The sequence below is a fragment of the Lepisosteus oculatus genome, chromosome 3, assembly GCF_040954835.1.
Source record: "Lepisosteus oculatus isolate fLepOcu1 chromosome 3, fLepOcu1.hap2, whole genome shotgun sequence".
Lineage (NCBI taxonomy): Eukaryota > Metazoa > Chordata > Actinopteri > Semionotiformes > Lepisosteidae > Lepisosteus > Lepisosteus oculatus.
Window position 1 is genome coordinate 57,828,441 of NC_090698.1, and position 20,105 is coordinate 57,848,545.

At 39.0% G+C, this 20,105-nt stretch overlaps 1 protein-coding gene across 4 annotated transcripts in view; it reads left to right on the plus strand.

The window, feature by feature from the left end:
• The first annotated feature begins 1,616 nt into the window (after positions 1-1,616).
• Positions 1,617-20,105, plus strand: part of tjp2b (tight junction protein 2b (zona occludens 2)) — a 72,167-nt gene continuing 53,678 nt past the window's right edge. Inside the window, exons 1-2 of one of the 4 annotated variants that reach the window (XM_069187299.1) lie at positions 1,617-2,312; positions 18,775-18,895. Coding sequence is in view for 3 of the 4 variants with exons in the window: in XM_069187294.1 (XP_069043395.1) it covers positions 9,989-10,101; positions 18,775-18,895 (234 nt within the window). In the remaining variant the exon portion in view is untranslated. Of the gene's footprint in view, positions 2,313-9,937; positions 10,102-10,947; positions 11,182-18,774; positions 18,896-20,105 lie in introns of those variants that run through there. The other 3 variants (XM_069187294.1, XM_069187293.1, XM_069187300.1) reach the window with 3 other exon arrangements.

The window sequence follows — 20,105 nt, forward strand, 5'->3', positions numbered from 1 at the left end:
GCTGGAGGCTGAGAATGCTTTTCATGTCAGTTTTTTCTTGCGGGAACCTAATCCCTTCCATGAAAGCCCTGACTTGCCTTGACTTCTTGGTCTTTTTCCATGAATCACAGATAGATAGATGTTTGCTTCTTCTTTTTTAAAATGTCTATAAAACTGCCTTTGCGATTTTCTAATGTCCTGATTTTCTGAACTCTGACTTCACAAATCCCCTAAATACAGCTGCCATCATAAATTTACCCTAAAAGCCATAGAACTGTTTAAATCCTAGAAATGTCACAAATGATTATAGGCAAAATCTTTTAGCAAAGGTCTTTACTTTCTAAATGAGGGGGAAAATACAAGAGGTATATTTCTACACCTTTTCATTTCAGCTTGATTTATTCGTTCTAGTTTCCAGGCTAACCCTTGCCTGTTTTTCTGTAGGCATCCCTACCTCTCATTCCTGCCTGAAATGATTGAGAACACTGCATGAGAACAGTTCAACTGCAGAACAATTCACATTTTCTGAAGAACTGGATTTAACTTCTCTAACCGTCTTAGAATGTCTTGCTCCTGTTTATAAAAAGAAACCTTAAAATATTTATGCGGAATTAAAAGTCAGATACTACAGATTTCCCTAAGAAACTAGGATTAAGCAGCTGTCAGGAATTTTTCGCCAAGTGTATTTAAAAAGGCTTAAGAATTTTTAATTTGATGAATTTGGCCCTCTAAGCGGTGTGTTTTGAGCGACGTGGTAGCGGAGTGGTTAGCACTGTTGGCTTGCAGGGCTGGGGGCCCTGTGTTCAATTCCAGATCTGGGTTGCTGTCTGTGTGGAGGTTGTATGTTCTCCCTGTGTTTGTGTGGGTTTCCTCTGGGTGCTCTGGATTACTTCCATACTCCAAAAACATACAGGTAGGTTAATTGGCTTCTGGGAAAATTGTTGCTGCTGTGCGATTGGATACACCATCCTATCTGGGGTGTATCCTGCCTTGCGCCTATTGCTTGCCAGGATAGGCTCTGGCTCCCCTGCAACCCTGAACAGGATGAAATGGGTGAAAGTGGAGTGTTTAATGGCACCTTCAGTCTCTATGAATTGCCACAGAGAAGTCTATACCAGTTATAAATCCTGGACCATACGTTCAATAAACACACTGTTCACACTTATTGTTCTAGAATGCAGGCAGGGGACTCTTGCGCAATATTTGTATGGAATCTAGACCCTTGATAAAAAGGGAGTGTTGTGAAAGAATTCAGAACGTATTTTTCCTCAGGAAATAATACTCGAGTATGATTCACTCCTCTTGAAAGTCCTCCAAATCACGTGGGGTTTATTCACTTATTCACTGGTGCTTCGCATTTGTTGTGTTTAATGCTGGGGCTTTGTGTTTTTTCTTTTAAACTTTTCTGGATGTTTTTGTTTGTACTGCTGTTACAACACTTTAGGACATCTTACAAAACCCTCATGTCTGATTGTACAAATGGAAGCCTGAAAATAAATGTGGCGATGAATCTTGTACTGCATGCCCTTTCCCGAGAATACTGAACAGCTCATCGTTAATGCGTAGTAAAAAATGAGGAAAGTCGCATCTACTAAGGTGTCCAGACGCTGAGGGTGAGATATTGCTAGTAGTAGTACTGAGAAGCACGAATAGTGCCGATTCCGAGTCGCGACAGGTTTTCAGTTTGGGATTTAAGGAAATTTGCATATAGCTGGTCAAACAGGCTCTACCAGGAAAATCAGCAGTCGAACCTCCAGGCCTCGCCCTCAAAGCAATGAGAGTTAAATTTCAGAGTGGAAGACGACTGTTTTTTTAAGTTATTTTGAAAGAGTAAAGGTACTCAAACGTCTTTAAAGGACGTTTAGACTTTTTGGTAACGAAAATAACACCTGCTGCAAATGTGGTTTGACGGCACGTTAGGAAAATGTTCCCTATGGGCTCCCTACAAACTATTCGATTTGCATGTGGGGTTAGTTACGTGTCCAACATAATCCTGTGTTGTTTTAATCTGTGTTGCTTTATGGCCGTTTAAACTCCCCATGAAGCTCTTTCGTAACAAAGCAAGTGAAACTAGCTGAGTGGGAACAGGATGCTATAAAAACTGGCATGAGGCTGTGCGTAAAGCTCACCTTTACTGTAGTTTCAATGACACGCCCAGAGCTGACTTGTAGGGACATTGCAAGGGTTCAGTGCCATTCGGGAGAGTGTTGCACCGTTGTAGAAAAAGTTGGATTCATATTGCACTGATAGCGGGATTTATTGTGAAGGGGGACATTTGACTCGGTTCCTGTACAATTCTGCGTTACCACCTGCTGTTTGAAAAAAAAAACCCGGTATGTTTTGTTGTTTGTTTGCTTTTAAATTTACATTAAATTTCGTTGAACAAGACATGAACCTGAATGTGACAATCTCTTCGCCCCTCCCTGCTCCTTCTCTTAATCGTCTCGGGGTCTAAGTTCTTCTACGGCTTCTGTGATCTTTGATTTTGTGTGCGTGATTTATACTAATCAGTCTACAAATACTAAAGTCTGTATTAAAAGACTGATCTACAGTATGGCAAAACACGGAACAGGTAGGTTTATTCCACGCTGAATGGAAAGAAAAGAACGTTTCGGCTGTGGAGCCATCTTCAGGCGACACCTTTCTTCTCTTTTCAGCATTGAATAAACCCTTTACCTTTACTGGTTTTATCAATATGGGTTTTGTGGTTGTCGTTGATGTTTTTACTTCTGACGTCCTTTTCGTGTACAGTATTAGAGATCGATAAGGGCCATCTGGATTTTGTGTCTTGATTATTGTAATGATTGCAATGATGCAAATAAATTTCACTACTGACCATGTACAGTAAATGTATCAATTATCTGTAATTTCCAGAGTTTTCCTTCGATTGAGAACACTCTGTTTTCCATGTTTGCGGAAGTAACCTCTCAGTCGAAGTTCCATAGAAAGTTATCAACATGCGTATTCATTTACTTGATTCCCTGTTCCTGGTTTCAGGACAGCCGTTTGTATTGAGGCAGAGTTGCATAATGTAGTGTTTATTAATTATTGTATGTATGTATATTCAATTATAAATTGAGAGACTAACAATTGTAATTCTATATTTTGCTAAAAATCCTTTTTTTCTGGGAAATGGAAGTTTCCATTAAACATGAACACTTTCTATGTGTAACGAAATAGGGAGAAAAGTCTTTGTTGTGAAAACGTCAGTATTAGCCAGATCCATTGTTTTCGTTGGAGATCACGTTTTCGAAAATACTCAAGCAACACGTGAGATAGTGGCTGGGGCTTTTCAGGCATGATTAATCATGGTTTATATTGGGTGGGTATGGATTAAACACCAACGAAAAAAAGCCCAATCTTTGGAAGAGCATAATGACAAGGATGTAGAATTGTTACAAACGAGAGAGAGCCATTCGACCCATCTAGCACAGGTGCAGGTGTGAAGATTCAGATTATGTCCAACTGTAAAATTGCAAAAACAATATACACAGGCAACGTATATCTGTCCAGGGTGAGCAGCAACAAGGAGAAGCAGGTCCTGATGAAGTACAGGTTCTGTGACCACATTTTGGGCATAGAAACCTGACAACACAGGCAAGCCTACCTACCCAGAGGGGACAGGCTAAGTGACCAGAGCCAGGACATAGAAACTGGACACAGACAGACCTGACTGCCCAGAGAGGACAGGCTCGCTGACCACAGTCTGGCCATAGAAACTGGATGACACAGTCAGACCTGCCTGTCCAAAGACAACAGACTCCCACTGACAGCAGGGAGAATCAGAGACAGAGTTGTACTCTCTGCTGCAGTGCATTAAATACTCTGGGATTAGACATCATTCTTCCCTAAAACAACAAATCCAATCCCAGACTTCCTGCAACTGTCAGATACACAAGAACCTCCATTCTTGCGGGAGGGGATTTGAAAATCAATAAAGCTAGTGGCCCAATATGTGATCTCCTGTCACAGCCTGAGGGACAGATAGTGAACCATATTATAATAATATGTTTTTTTTGTTGTAAATATCTTAGTAATTGTTATTTCTGTGGTAATTGCTTTGTAATTCACCAGTCATGCCAAACAAGTTTGTTGAATCTGAATAACGTTCTGTGCTAACCTAAAAGTTCTAGCCTTCATCCTCAGGATCTAAGATTGTAAGGACATACAGTATGATATATGTTAGAGCTTAAAAAGATAAATTTGTGTGGCTTTTTAACCAGAAAAAGAAATTACCTCCTTCATGAAATATATGTGCTGAGCCTCTTTCAAATGAGAGCAGAGTGACAGTGTTGGCTCTGATTTATGTGTGTCACCCTGTGGTCCATGTGGGTCCTAATGCCCCAGTATAGTGATGGGGACACTATACTGTAAACAAGCGCCATCCTTTGGATGAGATGTAAAACTGAGGTCCTGACTCTCTGTGGCCATTAAAAATCCCAGGGTGTTTCTTGAAAAGAGTAGGGGTGTAACCCTGGTGTCCTGGCCACATTTTGGCCATTACCAATCATGGCCTCCTAATAATCCCCATCTATGAACTGGCTTCATTACTCTGCTCTCCTCCCCACTGATAGCTGATGTGTGGTGAGCTTTCTGGCACACTATGGCTGCTGTCGCATCATCCAGGTGGGGCTGCACATTGGTGGTGGTGGAGGGGAGACCCCATTACCTGTAAAGCGCTTTGAGTGGTGTGTCCAGAAAAGCGCTATATAAATGTAAGCAATTTATTATTATTATTATTATTATTATTATTATTATTATTATTATTATTATTATTATTATAGGTCTTTATGCAGTTGTGTGCAAAAGGCTGGGCACCCCTGGTCAAATTGTATGTTTCAGTGAATCTCTCAAGTTAAAAGATGTTGACACAACCTCTGTGTTGTACCAACGTAAACATCTTTCTGCAAATTGTAATGCACAAATGGTATTTATCAGATTGAAAAATTAAAAATGTGAATGTGGCATGTGTAAACGTTTGGGCACCATGTCCGTCAGTACTTTGTAACACCTTCAATGGCAGAAATCACAGCTTCCAAACATTTCTTGTAGCCAGCAAAGAGTCTTTCCATTCTAACTTTTGGAATTTGTCCCGCTTTTCCTTGCAGAACTCTTCTAGCTCAGAAATATTCTGAGGTCTTCTTGCATGCACTGCATGTTTAAGATCTCCCCACCGATTTTCAGTAATATTCAAGGTGGGGGGCGATGAAGGCCATTCCAAAACCTTAATCTTTTTTCCTGTAGGTACTGCATGGTTGATTTTGAGGTATGTTTTGGATCGTTTTCTTGCTGAAATATCCAGATTCTTTTCAGCTTCAATTTCTTCAGTGACTCTGGGACATTAGATTCTAGGATTGGGTGATATTTAGTTGAATCCATTCTTCCTTCCGCCCATACTGTCACGTCCTCTGCAGCCAGAGGGCGCTCCTTCTCTGTCTTGTCTCTCATTTCCGGTTCTCTGCTGTCCTTCCGGTGTTTCTCTCTCTCTCTTGGACTATATATTTCCGGGTCTTTCAGTCTGCCTTTGCTCAGCATTGACGTTCGGATGTCCTGAGACCCGCCTAGCACCAGGTCGCCCCAAGTCCGCTACCTGAGGGCCTAGGTTTCTATACGGCATTTCCTGAACAGCTGAGCCCGGGCTAACCCCCGTCTCGCCGCTACGCTTAGGGTCTGCTTGCTTTCCTGCCATTCTACGGTTCATCACTTCCGACATCTGTGACACATACAGTATTTCCTGTGCCACTGGCTGCCACACAGCCTCAGAGCATAACAAATCCACCCCCAAACTTAAGAGCTGGCTAGGTTTTTTTTCCTTCAAATGCTTCATCCATTTTTCTCCAAATGTACCTTCTGTGATCATGGCCAAAAAATTAAATTTTCATTTCATCAGTCAACAGCGCTTTGTTCCAAAAGGTTTCTGGCTTATCAAGATTTTGTATTGTATACTTCAGACGTTGACTTTTGTGATGAAGTCATAGGAATGGTTTCCTTCTGAACACTCTCCCATGCAGATCATTTTTGTGTAAGCAACGCTGTACTGTGGACCAATGGACAACTGCTCCAGTGGCAGCTAAACGTTTCTGCAGGTCCTTTGCATTGATCTGTGGGTTCTGCTTTGCATATCTGACCCAGATTGTTCTGAGTCTTCCAGATCTTGCCTTGACTACAACAGTTCCCTTTAACTTCCATTTCTTAATGATTTCTAATAATGTTTCTAACAGTTGAAATTGCAAGCTGGAAGCATTTAGCAACCTTTTTATAGCCTTCACGTGCTTTAAAAGAGTCAGTTATCTTTATTTTGTATGAGCCCATAGTTGTTGAAAGTTGGCAGAACAACAATCACAACCTGAGAGGTTAGAAGAATCAGAGTATTTGTTCAACTGACTTAATTTAAGGCCTAATGAGTCAGTCAGGTTTAGGGACCTTTGAAAAACACAAATTAAAAAAGTAGTCATTAATCAGCTGGGAAAATGTCCAATCATTTGCGCAAGCCAAATTAACTTTTTTATCTTTTTCAATATGTTAAATTCAGCAAATAAATAGTAATTGTTCATTCAAGTTTGGAGAAAGATGTCATTTTTACATTTGTGCCATGTAGGTTATCAACTTGGTTTTACTTAGAGATTCACTGAAAATATACAATTTCAGTAGTAATTGTGATTTTACAATGCATGTTTCATATTAAATCTGAGTAATGTGAGTGAAAAGAATGCTGCTTATATTAAAATTTTAAAAGGCTAGATATCAAAACATTCCCTTGGTACCTACAAATTTAATAGCCCTGTAGTCAGTGGTTATATTGTGTGACCGATGGCTTCAATTACACAGTCTGCTTCAGCTGAACTCCTTTTTATGGACATTAATGATGGATACTGTTGTCATTATACAGTATGAGAAGTGGGATTTCCTATTGTAGTAAGGAGAATGGGTTATCTGTGAAAATACAGTGGTATATAAAGATCTAGTCACACTTGTTAACATTAAAGTACAAATGTTTTAGACTGGCATATTACAACAAAAAAAAAATATTTAGATGTACAAGTGATAAGGCACAACAGTAAAAGTACCATATGATCTTTGAACATATCAGATCTTGAAGTAAATGCATCTGTAAAAGCAGGGGAAATACTGTAGGTTATATGTGATTCAGGAAAAAAAAACAGGTAATCAGTTGTTAAAGAATGCAAACTGTGGAACTTAAGGATTTTGTAGCACTTCCAGGTTCACGTGGGTCTCAGGTCGGCCTTCTACTGCTGGGGCTCGAACCTGGGCCTCTGGCGTCACTCAGCAGGGAACCAGCCAGCTGAGCTAAAGGAAAATCTTTATATATTCACAGGGAAGGGCGGTGACATCACCACGCTGGCAAGTCGGCTCGCACAACCTGTAATGTCGGCCGTATGCGTTACAATATGAACATATATAGATTACATTATACCAATGATGGGAATATCTAGTAGGACATCAGTGGGTATAGTCCAAGATTCCAATTATAAAAATATGCAAAGGATGTGCTACGTACTAGATGTTACATGAGCACATTGTGTAAATTCTTTGACCGTACTTTATGCTGTGAAGAGTCGGTAGCTGATTTGTTTTTATATGGGGATAAAAAAGGCTGATATTTACTCTGCGCTATGTTGGGAAGCTGGGAAGCTATTAGGATGATGCTCTTTGGATCCATCAAGATTCTCTGCCACCAATTCTGGTGTCACTTTGTGTATTTTATCATTTAGCATTAAGATTAAGCTGGACTCATTGAGTTCTCAGTAAAGAGGATACTTAATGCTAAAGAGAAGTTTTTCTAGAGGGATTTTATTCTTACACTATATGTAAAATACTTTAATCTATCTACTATATACTTACAGTATATCTATATGTATCCACTATACTTATACTTTGATCATTTTGCAAAGTCTTTCTGTGTACATGAACTGAAAGGGAGATCTCTGACCTTCTTCAATCTGGTTTTCCACCTCAGTATGCAGTATGCATAATTCACATTTATATGTAGTATTCATGCCCTGTGATGGACTGGCATCCCATCCAGGGTGTGTCCTGCCTTGCACCCGCTGCTTGCTGGGATAGTCTCGAGCTCCCCCGTGACCCTGTATAGGATAAAGTGGTTAGAGAATGGATGGGTGTAGCTTTCATGATGTTTTGTGGGGTGGGCCTCTGGAAAGTCTGCTGTAGAATGATCTACCACTCTGCACAGCCTCAGAGAGCAGGCAAAGACTTGCCACTCATGGATGTGTCCTGTTGATGCCGTCGATTGGCCAGCCTCCACCAGCTGTACAGAAGGAGTGGCCAGTCTTCGCAAGGTCAGCCAGGCCCTACAGATATTCAAAGTCCGTTCCTTGATAGGCCTATTAGAAAATCAGACATTTCAGATCATCTTATGGGTACAGAAACCTGTTGGCTGGAGGATGTCAGTGTGCAGCTGTGCAAGAAGGTTGTATTGAATCTGCACCAAGTCTCAAGAGGTTCGCCCCACATTAAGACTCTGCCCTCCCAGTTGGCTTGAACAGTCAGCACTATGCAAGTCAACTTGGAATCTCCACCTGCATTCCACTTACATGCAGGTTATTCCTAGAATTTCTTCCACTGTTCTCTGCAGGCAACAACAAGATTTTGGTAACATGATGACCAATGCCAGATACAGTATTCTAAGCGATGTCTTACAGCACGTTTGAGTGTGGCTTAAAGCTTTAGCATACTTTTTATATTAAGTAGGAAGTGTTAGTTTGGCTTAGTTGAAAGTGTTAATGTTCAAGCAAAGGACTTCCAGTTTTTAAGAACAGCAGCGAAAACATCATTATCTTGGAGTTGGTACAGATGTCACATTTCTAATCAGATGTCAATAAACTGTATCAGCCATAAAGAGTGCAATAATTGAAGTAGAACCTATGTTATCTATATATGTAAATAGTAAATGTAATTCAAAATCATTTATCGAAATTATGACATGGATCCTTTCTTTTAGAAGTCATCATTATAAGTGACAGTATATTTATCTCTTCCTGTCTGGTCTCCAGAAAGAAGTATGTCTGGTATTTTTAACAGCTATGACTGTAAAGTTTGCTGTTGCTGGTGTGTTCCAGTAATTCCATTCAGTTATGTGTGAGAAATGCTTGGAGATGCAGACTTTTGAAAGAAGAATTACCAAAGGTTTCCAAGTTAAAGAGTTCAACTGTGATTTTCCTGACTGATGCTTTCTCAATATTATCAGGATTATCTGACAGCAATGTCTGATGTTGTTTATATTGGTGGTAGGTGGACGCACAGATCTTATTGCTAGCTGAAAATTAGACTTTTCAAAAAGTGTTCCATGACATGATAGACTGTACAGAATAAGCATGTAGTCTGTGCAAAAAACTGTTTTATTTGTTGTGCTAATTATTGTGTATTTAATGGTTAGTTAAATTGTGTTTATTTTATCGTTCTTTGGCACTAAAATCCCTGGGTTTATAATAGAAGCCGCACAGAAGGACGTAATCCATTCGTGCAAGCTGCCGGCACATAATTTCATTTTCCAAAGCTGCATTCCCCTGATATGCTGCCCTGCTGCTCTTCCAAGAGATTATTTTTAAAAGAAATTCTGGGTACCCCCTTTTGGCTTCAAACGCACAGACTTTGACATGGCCGCCTCTAAATTAAAGCAGTGTCGGGGTGATTTTGGGAATCAACAGCAGTTTTTGGGGGGTTAATGTTCCAAGGAATGGTTCAGATTTATCTTTTGGGTTTTATTGGGGATTATGGGGAATGTGGGAATTTACATTATCTGTCAGGGCTTAGTACCACAATTATCCCCCTGGAGCATTTTCATTAGTGTAATGTTTGAAGATCCTTAGAATTATGTAAGAATGACGCTCATGAGATTCAGAAAGCAAATTCTCGATTTGTCAACCAAAGAGTTTTCTTTTGCTCCGAAAAATATCAGTTTAACTAAATGGACCTCTTGCAACCTACATAGTTGCTGGACGGCACATAGTGTAGTCCTGTAGTGTACAAAATGAAGTACAAAAAATATCTAACTATAATGCAAGCAGCTATGGGCATTGCCCCACTGAATAAACGCGAACTTCTTCCTCAGAGTCGGAACTACAGCCTCTGGAAACAAGCAGGGTGAGTGTGGAAACAGTTTTTGCTGGAATGGGTTGAAAGTTATGAGTTTGTTAGGCAGGAATGAGAATTTCAAAAACAAAATGGGCATTCAGAGCAAAATGTTAATTAACAAACAATCTTTTTATGATTAATGTTTTTTGTTGAAGATGAACGGTGTGGCAGTGTGAGAGTTAAGGTGGGTACACAGTTTAATACCAGTTGTGCTAGAGAAGATGAAGCATTTAGGAAAGATCAACACTACAGCAGCCACAGCTATCACAGCTATGCAGTGTAATGCAGTGTTATTTGGTGCTGGGAAAGCATTATGTTTAGGGTGCTTTGCAGGAAAAGTGTTGTTAAGCCCTGCTTTGTAAAACTATAGTGTGCCAAGGTTCTAGATGTTAATTTTATTTTCATGTTATTACCTTGATCAAATTATATGATGATTAAACACAGCATATTTCAATATTCTGTTGTTTTGCTTTTAAAAAGAAAAGCTAAAATGTTTTCCAAAATAGTTCACATGTAGTATTGTGGCAGGTACTGTGTTTTAACGGCTATGTTAAATAATTATGTCTTTATACATTGTGAGGAACTGAGGCAAGGACAAACAGTGAGAAACATATCAGACTGGTCCCAATTGTCTGAATACAGCTGGGTTGGAGAAATGTTCTGGGGGCATTTTTTCAACCACTAAGCTGCCTGAGATTTTGTCTCCCAGTGGCTGGCCGAGACACTTTCTGTGTCTAATTGGCTGTCTCGTGCAGCATGCGACCGTTGTCAGTTTGCGGATGGTGTGTGGTGGCTTTCACTAGCACGCACCTGCACTGGCTTCACAGCAGCTCTCTCCTTGCAGTGAGAGCAGCATTCTGCTGAGGCAGACTGGAATACTGATACCAGACATTACTTGTGAGCAAAGACAAAGACACCAACACTTGACTTCACAAGTGCTAAAGTCAAGACACCTTCTTTTTACTTAACAGCCGCAATGCAGCTGAGGATCCTTTGCATCTTCAAGGAGCTATTAAACATAGCAAGCAATATATGCTTCTTTTGCACTGAAAAGAAGGAAGACCCGTCTCTCCGGCATAGATGCATAAGGTGAAATGGAGTAACTTCTGTAGATGAGGGGTTTGAAATAGGATGGCGTAGCTGTATGCATGCTTTCACTTTGCCCGTTTGAATGCCAGCTGTTTTCGTCTTGTGTTTATTGAAGATGGCTTTATGCCTCTGGTTTATCTGCATGGTCTTCTGAAGACAGGGATTGTGTTTATCGCTCCGATAACAGAGTTGGTTGTTTCTCTGATGCCTGTGTCTGCAGACACTAGCCTGCATGTCTGCAGCAGCTTCATCTTGCTCAGTGCAGGAAGGGCACCACAGGATGAAGTTAGGAAGGGAATAGGCAATTTACAGAGTATTTCCAGCACAATTGATTCTCCAGGCAGGACTGAGTCGGGTGCCATAGACATTGTCTATGGAATGGGTGCTGTTGTTTTTGTGTTTTTTTTTTATAATTTAGACTGCCTTCTGTTGTTTAAACTCAAATCATTAATGTCATTGTCACCTGATGACAATGGTAACATAGTATGTTACTCAAAGCTTAACTGCATCTGTTTTATAAGGAAACGTCATTTGTATCAGAATGTTTAATAGATTAATACCATCAATGATCCATTTTTATTTTTCAAAGAACAAAATGTCATTTTTTATATTTTTGAGGTGGTTCCAGTTCAAAATATTTCATACAGTGAATATTTGTGTTCCTAGGGTAATTATTAACTAAATTCTGTCTGCACTAATTTAAAGTACTACGCCAATACACTGTATAATTTAGTGTAAGAATATATGTGAATGTGTTGTAGATGGTATTATTAATATTTGTAAGATTCTATATAGAGTCGTTTAGCTCACGTGTGAATAATACCCAGTTTGGTTCTTTAAAAAATACAACAAAAAATTCAGAGTTTGCAAATTGTAAAAGAAACAACATTAACCACTCTTTTAACCACAGTCTTTTAACTAGAAACTTCTCAGCAGATAGAAGAAGTTGATTTTCTATAAAGCTTTTAAGGCAGAGTAACACATTTATTTTCTGTCACATCTGTGGTATCCAGTCTAGGCAAAATTTGATAAATGATTTGTATTTCGTATTTTGTCTAGAATTAATAATTATTCATAAAGTAACAGTGGAAAGCATTGATCTCCCTGTCTAATATCCTGCGTAGCTGGGAGAGGCTCAGGCAAGGACTGTTGTCTGTCTGTATGACTTGAAAAAGAAAATGACGTGAACTCATATATTCCCAATAACATTGTTATAGCAGGCATATTTAAAGGTAACATGACATAACATGTGAGTAATGATTAGAATGCTCACCCTAAATTAGTGAAATTCTGACCAATGTAAATCCATTAAAATTAGTTTAAAACAGAATTGGTCACATACTCTTTATTTTGTATACTTACACTTTATTAAATCAACATTCAGACACCAAGTAGTCCTTAGGAAGGATATAAAAAGCTTGGTAATGTCTCATCTTTTATCTCCAATTGGCAATAAATGTGACAATGCAACACCCAGGAGGAAGCCCAAGTCCTAATTTTACATCAAAGCATAAACGTATGATTATTCCTTATTTGCTAAAAATACGTATGAGTCCTCTTTTGATAGAAATAATTGAATTGGTATAGAAATTCTAAAGTAGTCTTATCCAACCTTATGATGTATAGAAAAAGGGAACAGCCCACAATATATCTTATGTGATTATGAAACAACTGTATGGGCAAAATGACTATTAATGCTAATTAGTACAAATCCCCTTACATACATTGTATATTACCCTCATAGTGGATAATTAAGAAAATAGCTCATGAAAATAATATAAGGTTTAGTATTTAAGCTATTATGTCTTATGTATTAGTATGAAGAGGAAGGATCTAGAATGTGTTTCTTCTAAAGATTATACCTCTCTGGAAGCTTCTCTTCTCAGTGCCTGCATAACTAAGAAAGGGGACTGCACAATGAGCTGCAGTAAAATGTACAGCTAGTGGGAAACTTAAATTACAAGATCTTTTATAACTACAGTTTTCAGCTATTCTTTGTTTTTAGTACCTTTTTGTTCTTAATGCATAGTCCTTTCACATATGCTGTAAATACGAAGTTAAACAGCTAACTCACTTTGCTGTAGATGAAATGAATTCTTTCATAGAATTTGTCTTGTATGCGGATGTATAAAAGAGTCACATTTGACCTTACTATAACAGTGAGCCCCCACTCACTTTGCTACTGTAGTTTCCATCTGGTGAAGGTGCTAAGACATTTTCAGAAAAAAATGACAAATCTCTCTTGACCCAAAGATTCCTTAAGATTTTGGCCACCATTATGAACCACAAAGCAGGCATTCAGTAATAATTGTGGCAATTATCTTCTAACAACTTGGTATATCTATTTCTAAATATGAGATTATCTGTTTTCTTTTTTGGTTTGATTTATAAAAGTCCTGCTCTTTTTTCATTACAGATTCTTCAACTTGAATATTTTCATCCTTTTCGTTCCTTTCATTTCCCAGGAATTCCATTTAAAATCAGATTCTGATTCTCTCTTGCAAATACTTTTCAATCCACATATTTGTGTGAACTATTTTTGACAGTGACAGTGGATGAAAGTGATATGCTCTTTAAGACGTATTTGGTTTCTTTGGGTCTCTTGTACAAATTTAGATTTTTAACAACCCCATATAATCAAAATTGTATTCTCTCTGAAGTACACAAGAAACCGTTTGTTCCCTATTCAATCGGTATATTAAATGCAGCTAAGTGACTGTTTCTTGTATGGACCTATCGGATTATGTGTAATGGTAGGGTGATATGGGCAGAGAAAAGATGTCTGTATACAGTATGTATTGTAACACGTCTAAGACTATTGTTTATTTCTTAAGTGTATTTATTTTATTATTTTTTTGTAGGTTTGTATGGTGATGCCAAAGACACATTTCCAAATGCGTTGGGTTGGACAAGAAAGATATATCGTAAACTTATTTAAATCTATATAGTTTACCAGAACTCAACATACTTCATGAACAGTCCTCCCCCAAAGGGAAAATAACATTCAGGAAAAAAGTAGTACCAAAATAAAATATTGATTCCTCTTCCCAAACACCAGCATAAAGATCAGAATATATTGGTGCTACACAGAACGCATGGCAGTACAGTTAGATTTGAAGAAGAAAATAGGGCAAGGAGACATAAAATAATGGTAGGTCAGAACACATTCTAACAATATGCATGTTATCAAAACAGAATCTTGTTTACGGAGAAATGTTCCAGAGCCTAGACATTTTCAACATGAGGAATATAGTGTAAAGGCTGTCTATATTTAAACAGTAAGAATAAATTTATCTGACATAATATCACATTGTATTATACAATCTTGTCAAGATTTTATCACAGATAAACTCTGCCATTGCTCTTATCAGTGATATCTCGATGAAGACTCTTGATTTTGATCATGGTCATTTGTCATGTAATTATATGTAGGTTGCTAGCATATATCAAGTTAATAAATCTTTTATCTCTCTTTTTAAAACAAGGTCTGGATATCAGGCAAATCCTTTTGTAGTCGTTCAACAATAAGAGGCATTAAATGTAACACTTATTTGGTGTTAAGAACGCTAATTTAATCACCCCAATTCAGTGTGTGAATTTTGTTTATCTCACTTGAACACCTATTAGCGTGGACGTAGAACTCCACCTGGGCAAAAAACATCACATGTTCCGTGGAAGAATCTACAGATCTCCTATAGATCTAAAAATGTGAATAGTTGTTATATGTGGAATAGAAACTTCTAAGTCCTTATATTCAAGACTTTTTATGAATTCACATCATATAACTAAAGGAAACATCAAGGGAACTTTAAATCTCTCACTAATTGCTTAACAAATCTCAGTGGATAGCTGCTTGGCTACAAATGACCAAGTAAAGGTTAATTACAAGCTGAAAGGTAGAATGAAAGCACAATATTTCAGATGTTAATCCTCTTTCAGGTGTGATAAATTGTGTATACCAGGTCCACATTTCTTTGTTTCTTTCTATACTGTACAGGTCATTTAAAGTCTGCATGTCTAGCAGTTTACTTATGGCCACTGAATTTTTTCCTAAGGCCGGGACTCTAATCTTAAACTAGTGTGGTTGAAAGGAGCATTGTGATTTTTATACATTAGAAGAACAGTAGCTTGTCTGAGTGTTCCCAAGTGGCTCAAGTGCTAAACACTATGCAGGTTGAGTTCTTCGGTCTAGACATCATTAATTCACAAGTCATACCACAAGTCAGCTGTGTCCAGTGACTGGGATTCCAATACACTTACTCCAAGGGTTGGGGCTTAGAGCATTCAGCCAGGATTCCCACCAAAAGCATCAACCCCTGTGCTTGCTGGTTTGTGGTGATGTCATTGATTGGCGTGCCTTTCCTCCAATCAGCACTTGTCTTCTTGTACATCATTGCAGGGCTTGGAGCATGTCAAAAGATGATTGGCTTGATTAATAATTCCAGATTGAGTGAGTAGTTAAATTATTTGTGATTCTAAGTTTATTTAAAAAAGGTAATACCTTGAGATATGGGTGTGGCACAGTGATGCAGTGGTTAGCATTGCTGCCTTGCGGCACTGGGGCCCTGGGTTCAAGTTTGTATGTTTTCTCCCTGTTTTCGTGGGTTTCCTCCAGGTGTTCCAGTTTCACCACGTAGTGGTAAGTTAATTGGCTCCTGGGAATTTTCCTGGGAAAATTGGTCCTGATGTGAGTGTGTGTGTGTTTGTGTCTGCGTGCCTGGCCTGTCTGCATTACCTGGGTATAGGGTGTATCTCACCTTATGTGCTTTGCTTGCTGGGATAGCCTCCAGCTCTCCTGCGACCCTGGATTGCATGGAGCAGTTGGAAAATAGACGGATAGATATATTGACTTTTTTCATATGTGTATTGTGTACAATTATTTTTTATCTTGATAGAACGTTAATTTGATGTTACATAAAGCATCCATAGAGGAGTAAATTGTGGTCATGTACAATCTTTACATGACTTTATTTACATCTGTGGAATGAACTATTCTATTATAGAAAAAAAAAAGGTCTCTGAGTGCTGAGTGACCATATACTGGGACTCTAATAATTCCTTACACTTATACAGCTCTTTTCTGGACACTCCACTCAAAGCGCTTTACAGGTAATGGGGACTCCCCTCCACCACCACCAGTGTGCAGCCCCACCTGGATGATGTGACAGCAGCCAAGGAGCGCAAATACACTCACTTTAAAACAAACAAATTTAAAATGAGCTACTGTAGATGGCATGACTAGTATAATTGTTGCGAACAGTAAGTGTCTAGATCTATAGAGGGCTGTGTGGTATACACAGTACATGTACAGTAGGTTCTCGAAAAAAGCACTCTGGAAAAAGCACTCTAATCCTTAATGATTCTTGCTGTATCCCTTTATTGTTATTAGACATTTTCTATTTTTCATAGATTGCTAAATTTCTGTTCTTGTCTCCGGTTTCATTGTGACAACTTCATAAAACGGCGATTATGGAAATTTCATCCCAGCTGTTGGGATAAGGAGCAGGAATTTTCCGCAGATGACCGCCGGGGCCAGTGTTGGCAGATTATGGTTTGCAGTCATTTAGAGAGCGTAGGCAGGCAGCTGTCACAGTCTTACTGGAAAAAGGAAGCCCATCCACCTAGTGCTCTTGTTTCATATGGATCCTCTAGTCAGTCTGATTCTCCTCTACGCGGATTTAAAGTAATGGCATGCACAACGTTATGTAACTTGAAATGGGCTTTTTTTCAGTGGCTGAAGAATTAATCTAAAGTCAAATTAAAGCAGCACTCTGGGGTTATGCAATCAATAAGCAGTCTGCTCTTTTCTGTCCTCTAAATTGCAACATGACTCCACTGTATGTTAATGTTCTATAGCAATTTAAACCATAAAATAAAACTCCAGACATGTAAAATGCACTGGTTAAATACAGATTATGCAAGTATGTACACACTTAAAAGACTTCTTCAAAGGCTTTAACGTCAAGCATGATATACGCATAATGAGGGAAATGGAGATCATCCCTCTTGGCAGATCCAGCTATCGTTAACCTTGAGTCACATGGATCAGCCTCAGGGGTACTCACTGTTCCTTGTCTGGTGTCACTGAGCCCACAGGGCTTTTACCGATTCATCAAAATGAAAAAAAAAAAATAATATGTAAGCAATGCATAGAGAAAACTCTACTCTGAGAACCGGAAGCACTTCTTCCCATTTTGTTGTAGGAGTGCAAGCTACCCAGCCGTGCTGTTGAAGTCGACACATCGTGAAACGGCTTGGTGAGATACTGGAATCACTTAACTACTAAACTGCCGAATGCTTTACTCCCTGGGGTATCTAAATCTACTCTGAACAAGCTGCAGTATGTCCAAAATTCAGCAGCCAGAATCCTGACCAGGTCTAGTGCAAGTGTTCACATTACTCCTATCCTGGAGTCCTTGCACTGGCTTCGGGTCAAATTCCGCATAGAGTTTAAAATCCTCATGCTCACCTACAAGGCTTTACATGGCTTGGCACCTCAATACCTGTCTGAACTTTTATCACCCTACTCCCCACCTCGCAACCTCCGCTCTTCAAATTCTGCCCTCTACATTGTATGGGTGACAGGGCCTTCTCCTGCTATGCCCCCAAGCTCTGGAACTCTTTGCCCAAGGATATCAGAGAGTCACCTTCTCTAAACTCCTTCAAATCCAGACTCAAAACCTTCTTCTTCAGAAAAGCCTTTACTTAACTGGTTCCATTCTTCACCCCTCTGCTCTTCTTAGTACCACCTTCCACGGTCTCCTCTATTGTTATTGTTGTATTGTTGTAATTATAATTGTGTCCTATCTTGTGAAATCTTTTTATTTATTGTTGTAGTCTTCTTATTTATTGTTATTGTCATCCTGTAAAGCGCTTTGAGAAGCCACCTTTAAAGGCGCTATATAAAATAAAGTTTTTTTTTATTATTATTATTATTATTATTATTATTATTATTATTATTTAAAAATTTTAAGATAGGATTGTTTTCTCTGTTTCTACCTAATATCAGTCATTCCATAAACATTCAGTTTTATTGAATTTGGGCGTGAAATTCACTTCCGTCTTCCATCGACTCTACCTGAAACTGCTTGGCACCCAGATTCATGTGAGCGAGGGAGAAAATCTGCCTGCCCTGACTCGACAGTTTTTTTACTTGCAAAAAGTGGGACGCGGCCGACGCCTTAATTCCTCATGAAAGCACTGCGATGAAGAAGCTGCTGTGAGAGCAGTCGGGCAGAATTTTCCATCACTGAGGAAGGACTGAAATCAGCATAGAGCTGCCTGTCTAGTTGGGTGAGAGCACTGCCAAGAGGAGAAGCCAGAGGGCACTGCACCAGCATCGATAACCTTTTGTTTCCAAGACGTGCAGCTTGACCTTCGGCGGTTGCATGGGAATGCAGTGTCAATGAAAATACAGGATTCGGTTGACTGAATAATGCACAGTGCTACGTACATTGGTCTAGTTTCCATGTCTGCACCTCTGCATGTTGCAGTACTGATGCAGAGCTTGAAGGAACAACTGTCTCTGATTAATTATGTTGGGAAGCAAGTGTTTAACACTCCAGTAATGCTACCGTTGTATTGTCTTTTCAGGGATCAGCCGACTTTGTTTAGTGCCTCCAGCACGTGGGATCGACACTACTGGACCACTGAAGTGAGGTACCTACCAGACACCAGACCTCTGTCAGCACCCAGGTTTATTCAACCTCACCAGGTACCTTTCCAATTGACGATGATAGTAATAGTAATGGTGGTAATAATACTCCTTACACTTATATAGGACTTTTCTGGACACTCCACTCAAAGAGTTTTACAGGTAGTGGGGACTCCCCTCCACCACCACCAGTGTGCAGCCCCACCTGGATCATGCAATGGCAGCCATAGTGTGCCAGTACACTCACCACACGCCAGCTATCAGTGAGGACCAGAATAGAGTGATAAAGCTAGTTCAGAGATGGGAATGGGATTATTAGGCCATGATTGGTAAAGGCCAGGGGGAAATTTGGCCAGGACACCTGGGTTAACACCCCTGCTGTTTTGAGAAATGCCCTGGGAATTTTAATACCACAGAGAGTCAGGACCTCAGTTTAACATCTCTTCCGAAGGATGGCGCCTTTGTTATCAAGCTGTTCATAGTCATTCCATAATATTTTTTTATATTTAATTTCTCCTTCAGCACTAAACACCAAGTTAAAGTCCGTTTTATCGAACATGGTGTTAAACATTGCCTTTAAAGTAAGATAATTCTCTGAGATTAGTTTATTTCTATATATGTAAACACTGTATAAGTTTTCACTAATTTGAAAGCTTCAGCTGGCATTGCTTACTTGCCTGCATTTCCTAATTAAGACACAAATAACATAATGAAGAACCATCCCTAAAGAACTTGCTTGAAGCATTATTTAAACAAGACTCTTTTAATGAATCTCATTACCGGCCTGGATCAAAGGATAAAGCTACCTGCACTGCCTGTGTCATAATAGAAAGTTAATGTCTTATTTTAAGATGGTCAGAAAACACAAAAGTGCAAAAAAAGTTAATTAAGAAATAATATGGGGAAGTGTTCAGGGATTTATTTGTCGTTCCCTGGAACCACTTTGAGGTCAAGGAGCAAAAGCAATTTAAAATTGCAGTAAGATTTGTTTTGAGTTCAGCTGAATACAACTGTCACTACTATAAAGGAGTTCAAACCAACACAAAACTAATAGACATAGAAACCAGAAACAGAGATTTCTATATAGTTCATAACAGTCAATATAATAATAAAAGTGTTGCAGCTAATTTCAAAGCTAATTTCAGCTGTTTCTATTGTTGTATTATAATGAATTACTAATTACATTATATTGTTAGGCTAGTGGTCATGTGAGGAAAAAGAGGATTCTGAGTCTACACATTAACAGAGGAATCAGAGTGTTCTGGTTCTG